The sequence below is a fragment of the Vespula pensylvanica genome, chromosome 7, assembly GCF_014466175.1.
Source record: "Vespula pensylvanica isolate Volc-1 chromosome 7, ASM1446617v1, whole genome shotgun sequence".
Classification (NCBI taxonomy): domain Eukaryota; kingdom Metazoa; phylum Arthropoda; class Insecta; order Hymenoptera; family Vespidae; genus Vespula; species Vespula pensylvanica.
This window is the reverse complement of record NC_057691.1, coordinates 6,609,705-6,630,853: the sequence shown is the minus strand read 5'-3', so window position 1 is coordinate 6,630,853 and position 21,149 is coordinate 6,609,705. Positions and strand designations below refer to the sequence as shown.

General features: G+C 29.8%; 2 protein-coding genes across 4 annotated transcripts; both read left to right on the top strand.

The window, feature by feature from the left end:
- Window positions 1-53: 53 nt before the first annotated feature.
- On the top strand, window positions 54-2,044 carry LOC122630669 (pachytene checkpoint protein 2 homolog). The gene is made up of 6 exons (XM_043815434.1): window positions 54-326; window positions 522-669; window positions 755-946; window positions 1,026-1,253; window positions 1,342-1,689; window positions 1,764-2,044. The coding sequence occupies exons 1-6, from the start codon at window positions 277-279 to the stop codon at window positions 2,025-2,027; spliced, it is 1,230 nt and encodes a 409-aa protein (XP_043671369.1). The 5' UTR covers window positions 54-276; the 3' UTR covers window positions 2,028-2,044.
- Window positions 2,045-2,430: 386 nt separating this feature from the next.
- LOC122630670 (solute carrier family 25 member 36) lies at window positions 2,431-19,690 on the top strand. Of its 3 annotated transcripts, none has more exons than XR_006327538.1 (7): window positions 2,431-2,777; window positions 4,965-5,150; window positions 5,835-6,109; window positions 14,035-14,153; window positions 16,873-17,095; window positions 18,613-19,082; window positions 19,523-19,690. XR_006327538.1 is itself a non-coding variant. In XM_043815437.1 (6 exons), the coding sequence occupies exons 1-6, from the start codon at window positions 2,737-2,739 to the stop codon at window positions 18,885-18,887; spliced, it is 1,119 nt and encodes a 372-aa protein (XP_043671372.1). In that variant the 5' UTR covers window positions 2,431-2,736; the 3' UTR covers window positions 18,888-19,690. The 3 variants fall into 3 exon arrangements, 1 of the variants encoding a protein (XP_043671372.1); XR_006327537.1 differs by having other exon boundaries at window positions 19,169-19,690; XM_043815437.1 differs by having other exon boundaries at window positions 18,613-19,690.
- The last annotated feature ends 1,459 nt before the right edge of the window (window positions 19,691-21,149 follow it).

The window sequence follows — 21,149 nt, the reverse complement described above, 5'->3', positions numbered from 1 at the left end:
TTTTCATTTCACCAATTGGACTACGCTTTCATTCATTGTTTCTCCTTGTCTAACACATTTTGATCCATGCGCGATGAATTTGAACTTGCGGTTTAAAGTAACAGAAAAGAACGGGACAAGGTGGGTTAAGAAGGAAGGAACAAAGAACAGTTTATAAACGATCTTCTCAATAATAGTTTGTTTGTTGTGTTCGATAGTTCGTATTGTGGAGTTTGTTACTAAAAGTGAAATCTTTTTTATAAGTTGATTAAGTTTATCATAAAATAATAATAAACGATGGATGCAACTGATATATTACACGTTGAAATCTTACAAAAATCTGAGAGGTAAGATCAATCGTAAAATTATATATTATTTTTGACGTTTTGTATTTACAACAATGTGTATTGTTTTTTGTTAAAACTACGTGCGGATGTATGAAAGCATTTCAAGGCTGTAATTAATTGTTTGTTTTATTATTAACTTCTTGTAAACGATTGTCATATATTTTATCTTGAAATATTTTCTTTTTTTTTCTTCAGCGCATTGTCAGAAGAGGAAATACGAGCAATGGTACATAACAAAATTATCGAATTGGATGAAGTATCATTAGATGTAGAATTACCAGATATTTTATTTACTCATGCTAAAGATCATATTGAATCTGTATTATGCGCCTGTAATCATGAAGTATGTTTAAACGTTTTAATAAGTAATTGTATCGTTATTATTTAGACTAATTTCTATTGTTTTTAATAATGCTTATGTATTCTAGAAAACTCGTATGAAAATTGCTGGAGTCAATTTACAATATCACATATATAGAATGACAGAAACTGAATCAGCAATGTCAATGATAGAAAATGGTAATGAAGAATTACCAGCGGCAAATCAATGGCTTTTACCTTCCAAAGAATTTCATTATTTGTGGGAAAACATGTATTATGATTCTGATATAAAACAAAATGTAAGCTTATAGTGCGCATTCTTACTTTTTTTTTTTTTTTGTTTATATGTATTTGTTTTAATTAAAATTTTTATTTTAGTTATTAAATTTTGTGGAAACAGCAGTAATATTTTCCGATAATAAAATAAATCCTAATATTATATCATGGAACAAAGTAGTATTATTACATGGACCTCCAGGTAGTGGAAAGACCAGCTTGTGTAAGGCACTAGCTCAAAAAATTGCAATTCGTTTTGTGCATCGATTTACATTTGTGCATTTAATAGAAATAAATAGTCATAGTTTATTTTCAAAATGGTTTTCTGAGGTAAGTTTTTTATCTATCTAATCTTCAACTAAGAATGAAAAGTTATATGAGAAAAAATATCTTACAAAACAAATTTATTTTATTTCAGAGTGGAAAATTGGTAATGAAATTATTCGAAGAACTTAAAACTCTTCACAATGATTCTAATCGATTAGTTTGTATTTTAATTGACGAAGTAGAATCATTGGCACATGTTCGTAAATCCTGCGTTAATGGGACTGAACCTACAGATTCCATACGTGTAGTAAATGCTTTGCTTACTCAATTGGATCAAATGAAACATTATCCAAATGTTTTAATTCTTACAACGAGTAATATGACCGAAGCCATTGACTTAGCATTTGTAGACCGTGCAGATATAAAACAATATATCGGTCATCCTACGGAAGATTCTATATATAAAATATATAGTGCCTGTATAAAAGAACTAATGAGGGTACTTTCTTTGGAATTTTATATCACGTAATAATTTCATAATATTTACAATAGACTGATTGTTAGAATTTTCAGACTGGATTGATAGAGCAAGAACAATTATTTAATCTTGCTTATCTCAAAACTCATGGTTATGAAGAAACTTATGAGACAAAACGCTGTTTAATGCTGCTGGAAATCAGTAAACAAAGTTTTGGACTGAGTGGACGTACATTAAAAAAGATACCATTTTTAGCAAAAGCTCTTTTTATACATTCAAAAAAATCTACATTGGCACAATTTTTGAGAGCAATGCATTATGCCATCGAAAAGCAGAAAGATGACGTGTTGGAACAATAAAAAAAGAAGAAAGCAATCTCTATTTTTCTATTACGCGAAATAACATTTTTCATTGTACAAAATGTAAGGAGAAATGTTTGACCAATAATTTTATTACGTATTTTAAGTATTTTACAATAATTCTTAATCTATTTATTCGTACGTAATGATATAAGTAACAAAAAAAGAAAGAAAAAAATAAAAGAAGATAACGAATAAAAAAAAAAAAAAAAGAAAGAAAACTGTATAAAAGAACTCGTGTTTTTGAATTTAACAAAACGCGCCATAGCGCTCTCTGTTGGCGAATCAAAAGCCGGTAAGTTCTCCCACTCTACGTTCTATCGTTTGATCGAAGGCGCGAGGTGGGGGAAGGAGCTGCGGCATATGAAACGTAGTGCGCATCAGTCAGTTGTTTTGAAGCGGTCGTACGTTCCGGTAGTTTTACTCGTGCGCGGTTAATAATTTAGTGTTGCTCGTTTTCTTTGTACCTCGTGTACGGTCAACATCGTGTTAAAAGCCGATATCAGATAATATTACTGTAAGGTGATAGAGCGTGTGAGATAATTATAATAAATCATTAGTGAGATTTGAAAGAACGTTGGTGAAAGAGTGGTGTTGTTCCAGCGATCTCTTCTATCCAATAATTTTTTTCATACATCAAATTTTTCCGTCTATTACGAAAGTACATGATACCCAGATTGTTAAGTCACCGAATTCTGTTCTAAGAAGGATGTTTGATCGCGACACAGCGATACATCTCATTGCTGGAGGGTGAGTTTTATCTACGCATTAGATCTAATAAATTGACATTCTCTTATCAATTCTTTCGTCACACTTTTATTTCGTTACATGTTAATATCTTTTTCGATTATAATTAGCAATCATTCGTTATTCATTACATCCAATCGTCAGGGTTACATACGCATTTCACATTTACGTGTGTATGTGTGTATGTGTGTGTACACGATGCATTCTGTTGCGCAGTGTGAACAACTCGTCCGCGTGAACCGAACGATCTGATTGGTTATTCCATTCCGAAACATAACGTTTGGCCCGGTCTTTACTTTCCCTCCTCGTCTTTTCCTTTTCCTACCCTTTTTTATTTTTATTTTTTATTTTATTTTATTTTTTTTTTCTTCTCTTATTTCTCATAACCTTTTCCATATCCAAAAAAAAACATATATACGTAGTATCGAAATACTCTTACAAACAACTTCGCCTACGATTATTTCATCATTCGTTTTTTATAATGCCGAAAATTAATTAAATTTTTATATTAGTTTCGTATGTTATTCGTAGATATCAATATTTTTTTTTTAATATTTTTTTTTTTTTTTTTTTTTTTTTTTTTTTTTTTTTTTAATAAACCTCAATTATTTAATAATTCGAAGACTGACCCGTACTATCTAATATGCTTTTCTACGTTCTACTTGCGCATGCAGCTTTATTTAACCGGCTAATAAGAATTGCGTATCTAGATTATCAATGACTACAAACATTTATACCATTTCGATATCGTTACAAGTATAATCAATTATTTTTTAATTATACGTGTAATTGCACATTTTAATGAATTTAATTATCAAATTTGTTCGTGTCGTTGATTCGATGGATATAAACATTGAATCGATATAAGTTAGGTTAGGTTTTTCATAATTATTATTTGCAATTGATTCTTCGTGTATTATTTTGTAGAAGAAAGAAAAGGAAAAAGAAAGTAGGAGAAAGGAACAAAAAAAAAACGAGAAAAAAAAAAGAAAATGTTAATTAAATATATATGTAATAGTCATTCTCAAAATATCTTTACGTAGGTTAGTATGTACATAAGTTTACATCGATTTTTCAATCTCTCACTATTTCGGTGTGAACTCGTGTATAACGAGGAATAATTTGTCGTAAAAAATCTCAACTTTAGATATAATCTATTGGTCAACGATCGAATCGGTCATCGTGGGAGAGGGACATTATATAACACGTGGATCATAGAAATTGGTGAACCGTTTAGAAATTTGTTTGTATTTTAGCGATAAAAGGAATTGGACGAACCAATCGTAATTCAAACTTTACTGTAATATTTTTTTTATGGTGTCGAATTACTCTGAACGCGCGGTTTGCGTATATGTAGATGTCTCTCTCTCTCTCTCTCTTTTTAATTTTTTATTTTTTTTATATAAAAAAAATATTATCTCTGTACGCACACAGACACACACACATATACATATATAATTTTTACTGTTATCGAAAATGTCGTAATAATGCAAGTAAAAATTGTTTCATATTTGACGAACATATCGAACGTAGTCGTTCTCTTTATTTTTTTTCCTCCTTTTTTCTTGTATATACGATGTGTATGTATATATATATATATATATATATATATATATATATATATATATATATACTACATAATGTCGTGTTTATCGGTCGTTCCCTTTCGTATACGTATACATATACATTTATAGCTTGTAATAACTAGCTTTGACGCAATGTCAGGTCTTCTCATAGAAATGTTTTCATTATTTCCAGTCTACGACATATTTTATCACGAACACCATCTAACGACTGTTATGTATATTATCATTTCAATATAACCGAAATGGAATAATTTGTTTTATCAATTTAGATAAAAAATTACAGAAAGATTTATTATCGATACTTGTTCGTTATATCATATTTATAGATCATATTTCAAGATTGATCATCGTCGTAATTTCATACTACGTTCTTAGAAAATCATACTATTATTTTTCTTGTTTACATTTTGTTGAGATCTCTTTCTTTCTTTCTTTCTTTCTTTCTTTCTTTCTTTCTTTCTTTCTTTATCTCTTTATCTGTCGAAGTAAACATTAGAAACATCGAATGATTTTGTTCTATTAAAAATAAACAAACACGTAATATTTTCGTTTTCTTTTTATTTTTTTTTTATTTTTGTTTGTTTATTGTTCTTGTTGAGTACAGTGTTGCTGGTACAACAGGAGCCATAGTGACCTGTCCTCTCGAAGTGGTTAAGACGCGTTTACAATCCTCTTCGTCTCGTTTTCAACCGCCACCAGTGAATAAAGAATTTACGTCCGGTCATGTCACGTGTAAGAGTTTTCCAACGCCGGAACAAAGAAGGAGATTGTGTACAGGAGGCTATCCAAGGTGATTATAAAAACAATTCTTAACTATTACGATTAATGTCGGATTAGATTAACGTCGAATTTCTAATATAAACGTTTATTTAATTTTTACTAATAAATAAGATTTTCTTTTATCGAAGTACGTAATAATTATCTCATAAAAATGACCTATAAGTGTATTTATATATTTTATTTCATTCTTAGTATCATATAGTATCATATATCTAAATTAAATGTTGAGTAAGGTAAAGATCTCAAAATCATATAAATATCTTAACCTATACGTACGTAACCTGTATCTGTTAATTATATATATATATATATATATATATATATATATATATATATATATATATATATATATATATATAAGATCAAGATGTAATGAATCATGTAATAACATATATAGAGATCTATTATCGACGATAATTAAGATTGTATTTTTTATATAAAACTTTTTCCGATTTCGATTCGAAAAATAACAATATCAGTAGTAATAATAAAAGAAAAATAATTTATAACATTAAAAGATATATTCATCCTACTTTTTTTTTTTATATATTTAAACGAATAAAAAAGGAAAATCGAATGCTGGACTTGTCTCAACTAAAATCTCATATCAATATTTCTTTTTATTCTTTTCTTTTTATTTTTTTTTATTTTCTTATTTTTTATATATTTTTTATTATTATTATTTTTTATATAGGTGCTCCTTCCTAGCTCTTTCACATTGTGGCGTATCGACGCCATCAGGTGGTGGTCCACACGCTTATCCAACACCCGGTATTTACCAGTGCATAAGATACATCATTAAGAACGAAGGTATACGTGCCCTTTTCCAGGGTCTTGGTCCAAATCTTGTTGGTGTAGCACCTTCCAGGGCGATCTACTTCTGTGCATATTCGAAAAGCAAAGTTGCTTTTAACAAAATACTACCTCCCGACACTCCGATAGTGCACGTATCTTCGGCATTTTGCGCTGGTAAGAAAAGTATTAGATTCCATTTTGTGTGTACGTGCGTGTGTGTGCTCGTGCGTGTGTATATGTTATTGAAAGATACTTAATTGAAAACATACTTAATACAAAAAGAAGATAGAGGAGTTATATATTGAAAATATTTTAGGTTAGTTTTTGGAACGGCGCCGAAATATCGAACGATTTTGTTCGTTTAATTAACCAATCACGATTCTTGATAAACATACACAGTACACATACGTATTACGTATATATGTATGTATGTATGTATGTATGTATGTATGTATGTATGTATACCTAATGATCACATGTATTGGAACGTGTTCTCAACCTATTAGGTGTTCTCATTTTTAGTGATAACTGAACCTAAATATTTCATTAGAGAAAAGAAATGAAAACAAATAATTTATATATATTATAAGTTGAGAAATTTATTATCATTAAGAGGAATACGTTTATTATGCGAGGCAACATGTAGTAATTAAAGAGCATATAGTCTCTTTCATTCTATCTTGTTTCCTCGTATAATTTTTTTTTTTCCATTATTTATTTTTAATAGATTAAGAGTAGGCAGAGAATGCATTCTCATAAGCGTTCTTCGTTCTCTTTCTTTCTCAATGGATTCTTCATTCTACCGCAAATATCCAGTTTATAATTATAGTATATTCTGATCTTTACCGACATCGATAACCTTCGTTAACCGTTCGATTCAAACTGATCTCGTATTATTAATTTGAAATATCGATTGTATGGTAGATTAATCGAATTTTAAATTTCTTTTATGCCTGAAAAAAAAAAGAAACAATGGATTAAATTTAATTAGATTCGTTTGTAACGATTTAGTATTTGTTAGTAAATCCATAAAAAATTTATAACAGTGTTTGTATTTTATTGAACGTAAAAAACGCTTTTTCTCTCTCCTTTTCTTTTCTTTTTTTTTTTTTTTTTTTTTTTTTTTTAAATATTTGTTTATCGAAAAGATATTTTAGGAAATTTTTGGCGATAATCTCATCATCAAAGACAACGTTTGATAAGAGACAACATATCGAAAATACGTGCATTTAAATAATATGTATACTTTTATATATATTGTTCTTATTTATTCATACATTTTTTCCATTTTTATTTCTATTATTAGAAATCAGACAACTCGATAAGAACTACGAAAGTCTTTTTCAATGATTTTCTTTTTATAACTCTCCTCTCTCCCTCCAATACTTCTCTCTCTCTTTCGTGTTTCTTCGTACGTCATCGTTTAATAAGACAATGTTATTAGCAGAGACAATATAGATAAGTTATCTGTTCTTTCGATGGGTGAAATTGAACTTTAACCCAGAATGAGATTGCCTCCGTCGAAGATTTCTCCGCGGGGGAGCCATGAATTTTTTCACGGACATTATTTTGTTTCTTTTTTATTTCTTTTTTTTTTTTGTTTTAATTTCTTTACTTATTTATTTATTTATTTATTAACAAAAATACACGTAATTATTTTATTTGAATAAAAATGGACGCACGGACGGATACTCGTTCGAATCATATACGTTTCACATTTACATCAAAGTAAGATCTACAATAGTTTGACAAATTATATCGATCAATTTCCTTTTTCATTTATATATCAACGAAAGGAATGATTTTATCATTTTTTTTTTTTTTTTTTTTGGTTAGAAAAACAATTTTTGCAGCGACAAAATAGATATGAACGTTTGATCTGCAAAGGTTCGAATTATATAAATTGATTAATTTAAAAAAAAAAAAAAAAAAACAATTGCAATTTTAAAACAAGAAAATTTCAATGTAGAAAGAGAGAGGTAGAGGGAAAGGGAGAAAATGAGAAGAAGGAGAAGGAAACGATTGCTAAGTGCTATTATCATCTGGTTAATTCCGATTGTTGATCTTTGTTTATAGTTCATTGATAAAACGTAATCGATAAGTCATTCATCTGTCGATTTAATTCCTTCGTTTATCTATTTCTGTTTATGTATTCATACTCCTTAATTTTTATTACAATGAACGTTATAATTGCAACGTAATAATCATTAATCTTCACGACTAATTTTATTTTTCCTTAGGAAAGAACTATTCGAAGAAAATAATTCGAGAAGCTTCAGATAGAGAATATGTTTGTCCTCATTTCCATGTTCCCTCTTCCCTTTCCCTTTTGACACGTGCAGATGGTCACGTAGGCATTTCACTTCGTTTTTTAAGAAGGCCGGGTTCTTTAATTTTAATTCATGAAAATTATCTTCGATTCTATAGTTTCTATTTAGTAGTTCAAAATTTTTACCATCATTTTTGACTATTTTTTCATGCTATTTACCATTCAACAGAATTAATATAATTATCTTACGATATGTTGTCAAAAAAAAAGAGTTGCAACGATTTACGTAGTACATGCATTTAATGAGGTCAAATTCAAAATTAATTCTTTATCTAGTAACCTCAATTTTCATTCTACATTCATTTTCCTGTAAGAACCTATCGTTTCTATATCTACGACGTATCAAATATTTTCAAAGATAATACGATTTAAGCCAAAAATTCTAAAAAAATATTTAACCTGTGAATAGACTCGAAGAAGATTTGAATTTTTTAAATCATTTAAAAGCTTTTAAACTATCCTATATAACAAAATAAATATACAAAAACGATCGATATATTTTCAATATTTTTACGCGAGGTATTAAAAAAAAAAAAAAAGAAAAAAAAAAGAAATAAAAATAAATAAATAAATAAATAATGAAAATAAATAAATAAAAAAGAAAAAAAAAGAAAATGGAAAAAAAATGAAAGAGATATGAGATAAAGAGTGCAATGTGGCGCCAACGTTTGATTCGATATCATTATTATTTTATCGATGCAATGATGCATGCGTTCGTGTGTATTTCTTGATGTGTTTGTCCTTCGTATTTCATAACTGCATATACATTATATACATACATGTTGTAAAAAGAGGACACGCATGGTTAGAATTTGATCTTATTATATTATACAATCTCTTCTTCCTTGTAATAGGAATACAATGGACGTTTAGATAAGCAAGCGTGCTTGTATATGTGTAAGGGGGGGAGAGAGAGAGAGAGAGAGAGAGAGAGAATGAAGAGAGGATAGAAGAATGCACACATACACATTTAGAAAATAGGGATCTATATCGATTTCGTATTGTGTGTTGTGTTCCCCTCTCCCGGTAGATACTGTTTACTTGCGTGTTTACCAACTAGCTGTGGGTCACCTTGAAACCACCTTCTTCGTTTCATCTTCCCCTTCCCCTTTTCCTCCCTTTATCTCCTCCCCACTCACCCCACCTCCTTCTTTTCATATCTATAGATTGGACACGAATGGTAATATAACAAAGTCCTTTTAAGATCAATTTAGAAGATGAATCCAAACTATCCGGTGTCCACAAATTTGTTCATTTTTTTTTTTTACTTTCCTCCCACTTTCTTTCTCCCTCCCTTCCCCGTTTTTTGCTATTTTACTCGTACTCTTTGTTTTCTTTGGAGTCAGGAACAACGACCGAGAGAGAGAGAGGAGTGAGTATATATATATGTAGATGATGTGTGTTCGCTAAGCTAGATTCTATTTTTAAATTGACTACTGTTTGGCTGTAATTCAATACCCTTTCTCTCCTTCCTCCCTCTCTGGCTCTCTTTCTCTCTCTCTCTCTTCATTTCGTACACTGTATCGAACGTGTGTATTTACTAGCGACTAAAAGCACGTCGACCAAGGGACAGTAAATTTATTCTCATCGGTAAATTTTCGCATGATTATGATTGCACTCGTGCGATCCACTATGATAATCATGTTATGTAATGAATAAAAAGAAGACACCATCGAGTATTGTTAGAGTATTTTTTTCTTTTTCTTTTCCTTTTTTTTTTTTGTTTGAGGTTTTTATTTTTATCGCATCGGAGGTTAAAGTTATCATAATTGTTTTATTTTGTTCTGTTTAATATTATCATTTAATATTAGCGGAGAGATTTTTTTTTTTTTTGTTGTTGATGCAGTTGTTCATCGCGAGATACTTTTTTTATCATAAAATTTTCTCCGTCCGTCACGAATCTAAGTTATAAAAATTCTCAAATTCTTTGATTCTGAATTTTTTATTTTTTTCTTTCGATATCAAGACGTCCTCTGCAAAAGATAATGCACGCGAGTGGCGATGTTTATTTTTAGAATCTTTGATAATGAACAATGTTTGATAGAAGGAGGTCTGTCTACTTACTCAAGCTTTATCGAGTAAAATACATTGTTGTAACTCGATAATCATTTATTCAAGATACTTATCTCAATGAGAAGATAGACGTAATGAAAAGATAGATTGTAATGTCGACAAAATATTCAATTCCGTAAAAATTTATTATAATATTACAGAGTAATATAAATTATATTACAATACTATAATAGACTACAATAGTGTATATTAATAATTACGCATAGTATCCAACTATATACTACATAAAAAAAATAATAACATAACTTGAACATTATGTAATTTAGTTTTCAAAGACTAAAAAAGAAAAAAGTTTTATTACACGTGTTCACAATTTCTTCTAGTAAAGTGTAACGATAATTATCTGATATAATAATAATACGATAACAGGAACATTATATAATTTGTTTGTTTAATGATACTCGAAAAAAAAAAAAACGAAAGATCGTATTATACGGAATATCACAATTTTGGTTCTGTTTCTGATACCTCAAAGCTTACAATTAGTTATCAAAGTTCACAGCAGACGTGAAACGATTGATCGGAATATTTCTTTTCATGGTCGATTTCTTCGTGCTCATGAATAGTCGATTGAACACGTTGAATGATCGTTGAGGAAGGGCTATTAATATCTACATATATTCGTGTGTATATGTGTATATATACATATATATATATATATAAAACGTCGAAAACAATTTGTTCAGCATAGTTATCAAAGTAATGTTCTCTCGTGGCATGTTGAGATTCTTCTTTGTATTAGTTTTAAATATATACATATAGAGGCACATAGCTTTGCCTGCTTGCGAGTGAATGTTAGTGTTTGTATATGATGTCTGTTCATGGCACACGTACGGTTTCGTTTGCATGCTCGCAATTGAACTTCCCGTGGCGTGTTACCCTGATAATAAGATGCATATACATATACCACATGCGTCGCAGATTCTTCGGACAACGTGCTACAGAGTTTATTTTCAATTGGGTTGCACGTGAATAAGATGGATAATAAGATCGTAAATAAAAGTTAGGAGTAGCAAGAAAAGGGCTCTGCTTGAGAAAATTAGCGGCTTCCCTAAAGAATTTTAAGCTTGCTATATATATGTATGTATGTATGTATGTATGTATGTATGTATGTATATACGTATGTTCTTTTTTTCTTTCGATAAAAGAAAGGAGATAAGAAGTAAATATGCTGAGTTGGCCTAACTAGGATCGCTTGAAGATATCAATGAGAAATGGTCGCTTAATTAAACTGAGAATTAATTGTTTTACAAGGACAACGACCCGTTAACTGTATACTAGGATTACTTATTTATTAATTATCGTTTGTGAAGATCCATGTTTTCTAACAAAACGAAATATTTTTCTATTGCCGTCAGAATAGATTAGAAAAGACTGCGTAGTAAATTTGTCGTATTTACTAACTCTTTATTATCTCTATTCTTTCGTCCCTGACCTGTCTTACTTTATCTACTCTAAACAGGTAAATATATATATATACATATATATATATATATATACACACATACACATATTTGTATACTATATACCGTAACTTTGTGTTAATACTATATCAATTCTTTGATGACTTCACTAACCAATGTAAATGAATAGAATATTCTTGCTATTCATTCAACTGATCATATATGAAACGCGTATTATTATCAATGATAACATAAATTTAAAACAAATGATAGAGTTATATATAACTCGAATAACATCACAAATCAAGATTTATAACTAACATAACTTTTTTGATATTTTCTTGACATTTTTACGACGACGATATTTCTTTCTATTCGTTATATCAAATTGTATGCGTCTTGCAATATTATGATTTGCATAACATAATACCGATATTATCAGTACGCTGATAAAGAAGACACAACGAAATAAAAAAGACAAGGATTATTATAGGTGTAGAGTATGGCAGCTTTGTAGGGTATGTGTGTATGTATATTTGTATGTGTGTGTGTGTGTGTGTGTGTGTGTGTGGTGCATTGCTCCTGTGGTCGGCCGCAAACTGGGTCAATGGGACTGCTCTGAGAGACACAAGCCAGCTCTCTCTCTCTCTCTCTATCTTTATCTATCTATCTATCTATCTATCTATCTATCTTTCTCTCTCTGTAGAATTTAGCTTTAAAAGCTAGCTTTGTAAGTCATCGTCGTCGTAGTCGTAGTCGTAATTGTAGTCGTAGTTGTAGTCATAAGTTGTAGTAGTTGTATGGTAGAACTGTATCTTATATCGAATAATTGCAAGCTCATGTGTATGTGAGTCTCTCGATGTCGTCTTCTTAGATATTATCGATCGTCTCCAATGGTCTCTTGTCAAGCTGTAAATTATGTAACGAACATGTGTATAGATGCACACATACATATACACTCTTGTTTGTTTAATTCGTATCTGTAAATATTATGCAGATATCCCAGGGATAGAGATAAAAATTTTGGGACCCAAGTTATAACAGAAACTTCTATTTCAATTCTCGATGTTTACTTTTGATGATCTAGCTATTATTATATCTCTATCATTTATTTTTTATTTATGTTATCATCGATAATAATACGTCTTTCATATATGATCGGTTGAACGAATAACAAATATATTTTATTTATTTGCATCGATTATATTATTAACTGTCATGAACTTTTCATGATAGTTTTGCAAACAAATTATCAATCCATGGAACAACTCTTATATCATGCAATTATTAAAATTATATCAAATTGTAGTTTCTTCTTAGGTTTGTCATTATATTTTTTTCAAACTTCCGAATCACTCATTGTGACTGAAGTTATTTCTTCAGATCTTTTTTTTATTGTAACAAAAAAGAAAAATCGATCAATGGAGATAAAATTAACTTGCTGAAAAAGAAATATCTTCAAACTGAATTTACTCGATTTTAGATTATCGAGGATTGATCGATAGCTTTTCCATATAATTCGAGACTCGATTGAAAGTTCGATTTACGTTGCGTTCGTTTAATAGGAAAAGGAAAGGGATAATTTAATCTTCATCAAAAGTTAGATAATATCTCAAAATCTAGTTTATGTATTTTGATATATGGAACAATGAGATACTATGTAAAAGTATACCATACATGGATGTTTGCTATGTATGTTAATGTATAATGTCTATTTATGTTGGTGGATATTTAGTAACAAAATTGTTTCACTTAGATGATAAAAGGATTATGGAAGTAATAATCTAAGTAATTGAAAAACATCGTTTATGTATATACGTATGTATATATGTATATAGGTATGTAAAAGCTTTTACGCGATAACTTCGATCAAAATGTTTTTCAACCAACATGCGAACTCGGTTTAGCAGGACATCGATCATGTTGAAAATAGATCGATATATGATGTAATATTATTATTTTTTTTTTGATTTTTCTTTCTTTTTTTTTTTTTGCCGCATAAAATGATACTTTCAAGGTCGATTCATTTTTTTCGATGAAGTTCTCTTGCGGGAATTTTGAATTTAGAACTTGGCATCGTAAACACGATACGTATAAAATGTCCTTCGATCGATTTTGCCAGAATTTAGATATATGTATCTCCTTGCATACAAGAAGACGCAAGAATATATATATATATATATATATATATATATATATATATATGTGTGTATGTACGTAAATTAAAAAGGAAAAAAAAAAAGAAAAAGAGAAAAGAATCTTTTAGATAATACAACGTGTTAATTTCGTTACAGGTTTCGTGGCGTGCACGTTGACAAATCCTATTTGGTTTATCAAAACCAGACTTCAGCTGGATCATCGAACAAACAAAATCACTGCGATGGAATGTATGCGGAGGATATATCGACAGTCGGTAAGATGAATTCTTCTTTTCATTGATAATTTCTTTTTTTTTGTTCAAAGATTTAAAAGAAAAGAAAAAAAGAATAAAGTCTCTCGAAATAATAACAATAGTAGTAGTAATAGTAAAATTTGTTGTCGTCGTCGTCGCCGTCGTCGTCGTCGTTACTGTGTCATCGTCTTTATTTCTTTTCTATTTCATTGTCGTCTCTTATCATCGACAATATATCCAATCGTTGTTCTTTTTTCTTATTTCCTTTTTCTTTTATTTTTTTATTTTTTTAACTCATACTGTTTTTTCTAACCTCGTTAACATCCATCTTGTTCTTCGATAATTCATACGTACGTAAATTCTCAACTTTCCTTGAAAGGCAGAAGGTTTCAAAAAATATTGACATTTTTCTTTCCCCTTTCCTTTCCTCTTTCTTCCTATGCCATTATGTATGTTCATATTTTTTGGCAAACGTCGTTTAATCGATCAAATCTACTCTCGCATGGGTTGTACAAATATCTAGCAAGTTTAATATTAAAAATTCTTTATAGTAATATATCATATTAAAAGAGTGGAAGGAAAGGAAAGATGTCCTACATTACCGACGAAACATAATAACAGTTTTTTCGATTTATCTTTTACGGTTAATTTAAATTATATCGAAAGAGTAATGAAGTGAGGTGTGATATAGAGGGAGGTAAAAGAAGAAGGGGGGAAGGTTAAACGAGAGGCTCGACAGGAAACAGTTAAAGAAAATAAGCAATTCGAAGAGGTGCGCACGACCGCGTTAAGTTTCGCGTGGAATTCGTACGAGCGAAAGAAAATGTATGTATATATGTGTTTGTGTATCTGTGTGTATATGTGTATATATATATATACACATACATACATTGTATTATTGCTCAGGATTGCGCATACTACGCTAACATAAGATTGTCGACGAACGTGAGCCAGGTTTTAAAATGGTCTCTTCGACCTACGAATAGTAACTCGGGACAAAAATACATACTGCAAAACGCGTCTGGTAGGCGGGCCTCTTTATATTATTTCGAATTAATGCGTGATATGCGCCAAATAAAAATTTCAATAGTGCTTATATGTGATAAGTAATTAATTATGTGTATCAATGTGTGTACGTGTCTCTGTGTGTTTTTATTCGTTTGTTTGTTACATTTTTTATTTCTCTTTTCTTTTTTTTTTGTTCGTATTTACAAACATTGATATATCTAGATTTTTTTTTTCAAAAGTTCCTACAAATCATTTTGTAACTTTTACAATCTGGAAAAAAGAAATTAATGTACAAAGTTTCGAAGGAGAGTAATTTTATGAATCATCTAAGAACTTTTGATTGATTTATCGCGTCCATGTTTCGATAGTTTAAAATTAAGTGTGTCTTGACCAATCAGAAAGCGTTTATTATTTTCCAATGGAATCTTAAAAAATTAACCAATAAAAAATGTTTATTTTATCGATAGCTTCCAAGTTCGATTGGCGGTTTGGTTCGTTATAATCATTTTAGAAAGTATTTTGCTTGATTAACTTAATTGGATTAAATTTTGATCCTTTCCGGTCTATTAACCGTGCACGTAGATAACGTCAGTTTACTAATCGTACAGGCGCCATATATTAAAGGAGTAGTCTATTTTTTAAGCTTGTATCATAAATACTCGAGTCTGAGAATCGAGTATTTGAGTCAGTAAACAATGAAGATGCTTATATATACATATTTCAAACGTTCTTGGCTAACGTTCTGTGAGATTAACACACACCGATGACAATAGTATCGTTTAACAGAAATATTCATTTGCTCATATCGATATATAGCTAGATTAAATTTGAATTATTAATGAAACTAGAGGAAATCTGAATAATATAATTTTGATTTTGGTGTGTGTCTGTGTGTGTGCTCGTTTATCAGTCGTATCTGTCTAATTTGAAACTCGATTTAACTTTCGAAGTAATGCTTGCATTTATTATTGTTCTTTCTCTTTCTTTCTTTCTCTCTCTCTTTCTCTCTCACTCTCTTGTTTTCCAAAATATATAATACTGTTAAACTTGTAAGACGTATGTATATATGTGTACGGAATCTCATTGCCAAGTCCATCATAAATGGACCCCATAGACGACTGTGACGACGGAGACGACCTTGTCGAGAAACTGCTCGTTATTATGTTGAGAGAGTTCTTGTGATCGTTCATTCGAGTATAATACGTGTAATTGTCCCAGGATAGAAAGTAATTTACGACGTTAATTCTCTTAGAAATTAATCTGTCAATCCTGGGACAAACCTTTTGGAAACGACCATGTTGGAGGTTCTCCTGAACTTTCATTTAAAAATTTCTTTACGGAGAAAGACGAGACGATATCACTTCTCTGACAAATTGTACGAGTTGCTGAGAATATAAGTTCCAGATTAATTTCCGTTAAAAGAGAGAGAGAGAGAGAGAGAGAGAGAGAGAGAGAGAGAGAGAGAGAGAGAGAGAGAGAGAGAGAGAGAGAGAGAGAGAGAGAGAGAGAGAGAGAGAGAGAGAGAGAGAGAGAAAGTGAAAGAGAGAGAGAGAGAGATTTATAAAGGCAAAGCTGGCGCCATCTCTCGAATTTTATTCTCAACAATTGTTTTTTTTTATTTATATATATATATATATGTTAATGGCACTTTTTTGTTTTTTATTTTTTTACATTTTTCCTACTTTTTTTTATTTGTTTATTTTTTTTATCTTTTTACATTTTTCATTTACAGGGTATCCGAGGATTTTATAAGGGTATTATGGCGTCCTACGTAGGTATAAGTGAGACTGTGATACACTTTGTGATTTACGAAGCTGTAAAGGCATGGCTTATGGCGACAAGGACGGGAGTTTCTTCAAGGGAGGACGAGAGAAAAACGTTCCGTGATTTTGTAGAATTTATGGCAGCTGGTTCATTTTCTAAAACGATCGCATCAACGATCGCTTATCCTCACGGTAAGAAAAAAGAAAAAGAAAGAGAAAACAAAAAAAATAGTAATAGCAAAAAAAGAAGTAGTAAATATCGATTAAAAAAATTGTGTCGAAATACACATTTAATTACAATAATTACAGTAGTAAATGAAATGAAAGGAGAAAAGAAATCTTTGAATCTGTGAATAATTAGTGCTTCCGGGAATAGATTTTCTAATTTCAATATGGCCGCTGATCTATGTACGCACTTGTATGTACGCGTAAATACGTTTCCTTAGCTAAGAATTATTTTCAGTTTATTTCCGTCCAATTGAATCAGCCAAAAATTATTTAGAGTAAAGTTAGAGTCGATGTTTTCTTTACATTCTTACTTCTTGATGATTATTCATTATGTAAATTTTTCTTTTATAAGATCCTAACCTCGAATATCAACGCGTGTGTGTATGTGTGTGTGTGTGTGTATATATATATATATATATATATATATATATATATACATGTATGATATACGCACATATATAATATATATATTATTGATATTATAAGAAGTTGTATAATGGGAAATTAATTAACAGCAGGTAAAACAGATTGAAATGATCTCATTAGTATAAAAATTATTATTCCATAATTATCTGCGAAGTTGTTATGCTTATTGCATAATAATTGTCATAAAGTCGTGAAAAAATAGTGAATTTAGATAGAAGAAATTCTTTCTTTTTATTTTTTATTTTTATTTCTTTCTTTCTTTCCATTTATTTATTTATTCATTTTTTTTTCTTCGCCCCCCATAAAATACGAATAATTTTTGAAGAATAGGATATCTACGTAACTTTTGAATATTTTCCAGAGATCATGATTGGATTTTATATCGTTCGTTTTAATATTTATTATTACAATAAGTACATATACCCATTTGATGTATATAACAGTTAAACTGTCGTTCTCGTCTGTCACTTTTGTAAACGACTGTAAACAAGATTCTGCCAATTGTTCTAAAAATAGTACGAGCCTATATATTTCACGTGCCAACCATTCAACGAGCAATTACGTATTAAGTTAGACTTCTATATATCCTATTACTCGAATAACGAGTGTGTGCCGTTAAAGTAAAAGATAAAAGAAATGATGAAAGAAATTGTAGTGATTTGTAATCTGGGCGTACCTCGTATATTCCATTTTTATATGCGACTAAAAACTAGTTGCACGAATGGTAAAAAAGAAAAACGAAAGTTAAAAAGAAAAATGAAAAGGGGGGGGGGGAGGGGAAAAAAAAAAGAAAAAGCGAACCTCAGCCAAGTTATCTGTTTCTTTTGCCTTCGATGCATCGCATTTACGGAGAGTATATTATTATGTAGTTTCCTCGAAAAAAAAAAAAAGAAAAAGAAAAAGAAAAGAAATATAAAGATAAAAAAATCAAACAAACAAAAAAAAAGAAAAGATAGAAAGAAAATGTTACCCAATTATGATTCTTGATACATAAGACCTATAAATATATATATCGAAGATGTCTGACGAGATTTCTTATTTTGTTTATCTTTTAGAAGTGGCAAGAACGCGTTTGCGTGAGGAAGGTACAAAATATCGAACGTTCTTACAAACGTTGAACATCGTATATATCGAGGAAGGAACAAAAGGTTTATATCGTGGACTTGGAACTCATTTAATAAGGCAGATCCCAAATACCGCTATAATAATGGCAACTTATGAAGCTGTAGTCTATATCCTCACGCAACACTTCCATTCGACCGCTGTAAATGCAACGAACGCGACGACACAGTTTTATGCAGAGGCTAAGGCAAAGAGAGAGCTTGCCTAGGATTTGCTAACGGCCCCTGAATAAAGGGCCTTCATTCTAAATGCTAATGCTAATGCTAATGCTCGTGCTTTAGAATGACGTTTCATCAAGTCTTCGTCATCCTTACCTTTATCATCGAGGAGAGATTAAGAGACATCATGTGTTAAATGATGGCGACGTCTTTTGGAGCGTAATCGGATAATTTTTACATTGAAGGTATTACCGAAAGAAGACACCACGACATAGAAAGCCTCAGTGCCCTAGAAAGTCTAGCAAAAAAAAGTAGTCCTTCATCCTTTCAGGTAGACCATACGCATACGCATGGAACCCTGTGTTGTGTTGTGTACCTTCCGCCAAACTGGAATTACCAACTGGGCCAGATTTAATGCTGGAACACGATGTGCTGACATACATTGCTTTTTTTTCTGTCTCTCTCTCTCTCTCTCTCTCTCTCTCTCTCTTTCTCTTTCTCTTTCTCTCTCTCTCTCTTTCTCTCAATACATACACACACATACACATACATGCACTATCGATGAAAGTACATTTTTTATCTTTGACCGAGAGATTGAAGATACGATAATATTATATTATATATTATGACTCTTTAGAGAAACTATATTTTTGAATACTTTAGAATTTTCTATTTCTTTTTGCAGCGCTGCTCCACTGTCACATATATTTCAAAGTAATCGGCAAACTATAAGCGAAAATTTATAAATCGTTAAATTTTCTTAATGGGCCCATTTTTACGGTTCTTTACGATTACGTTGTTATTATATTTGTTTGTATATGATGTTTTATTGAAATGCTTTTTGCAAAATGAATTTAAATGTTGTTTTCTTTTTTTGGAAAAGATCGTGTTTTAACGCATACCTTTTCTTTCTTTCCCGTTTTCTTTTTTTTCTTTCTTTTTTTTTTTTTTTATTTTTTATTTTACTTCATTCTGTTATAGACTATTATTCTATATATTTGATTGATTTATACTTTGTTATAATTATATATTGCGTACAAATAATTGGTTAAAATATTATGGCAATAATTAGTTTTATTATGAAGAGATATTTTTCTCTTTCTTTTTCTTTCTCTCTTTCTCTCTCTTTTCCTCTTTCTCTTTCTCCCTTTTTTGATGATAAAAATATTAAATGTTGATTATTTTTTCTTTAAATTCGTGTGTTACGTTTATTACTATTATCACGACATTTTGGCTCTTATTAATATATTGAAATTCGATCAAGTATTATTCAATATTATATTGCACGACATGAGAATCTCGAATTGCAATGAAAAGATCATATATTGATTAAATTATTATAAATCAACGATAAGAGTCCATATACATATTATTCGCTTATTTCAAATTGCAGTTTACTTAAAAATACCAAGTATCAAGTGCAGTATGATAATTTATAATGAAAGAAAAGTCTATCTTGTGTACGTATATATATATGTATGTATGTGTATATATATATATATATATATATATATATATATATGTATGTATGTATGTATATATATACATCATATTCTATGTACTAGATATCTTAAAATAACCAATAGTTTAACCAAAAAACTACAAAGATTTCTAAACGAAGTACCAATATATTCTTTTTTCTCTTTTTTTTTTTCTTTCCTTTCTTTCCTTTTTTTTCTTTTTTTTTTTTTAAGCTATATCTTTTTATTTGTATAGTAATGATGAAAGAATATTGACGTGTATATATATATATATATATGTAATAAATTGTAGAGATTTGAGATTGGTAGATTTGCAGTCATTATTATTAAGATAATACGATGTAAATACACATAGAAACAGACACCCATATGAAATTCTTATTAAATATTAAGACAATATTATATTCTGTGCTGCCTAATATTTTTATTTGTTATTGTTTTGACAAAATTATATTACAGGGGATGGAATCGAAATGTTAACATATACACATATATGTAATGATATTAGAGTATTCGATATAATAGTACAGGGTGGGAAAAAAATTTCCAAGTGATTTTAAAAATCAATTATCAATTAGTAATTACTTTTTGGTCTGATTTTGTTCTTCTCAAATTATGAAAGTCTGTAAGAAAGTTATTTGTAAAATCTAAAAATAAAATTAGGCCAAGGAATATCAATTGATTTATTAAAAATCATTTGGAAATATTCGTCCTCATCTTATACAAAAACATTTCTGTGAACAACTCAGTTACCTAAATTTAATATATACATATTGCAGGAAAAATAATTGATTATTATATATTCGTCCGTTATTATATACTTTTGATTTT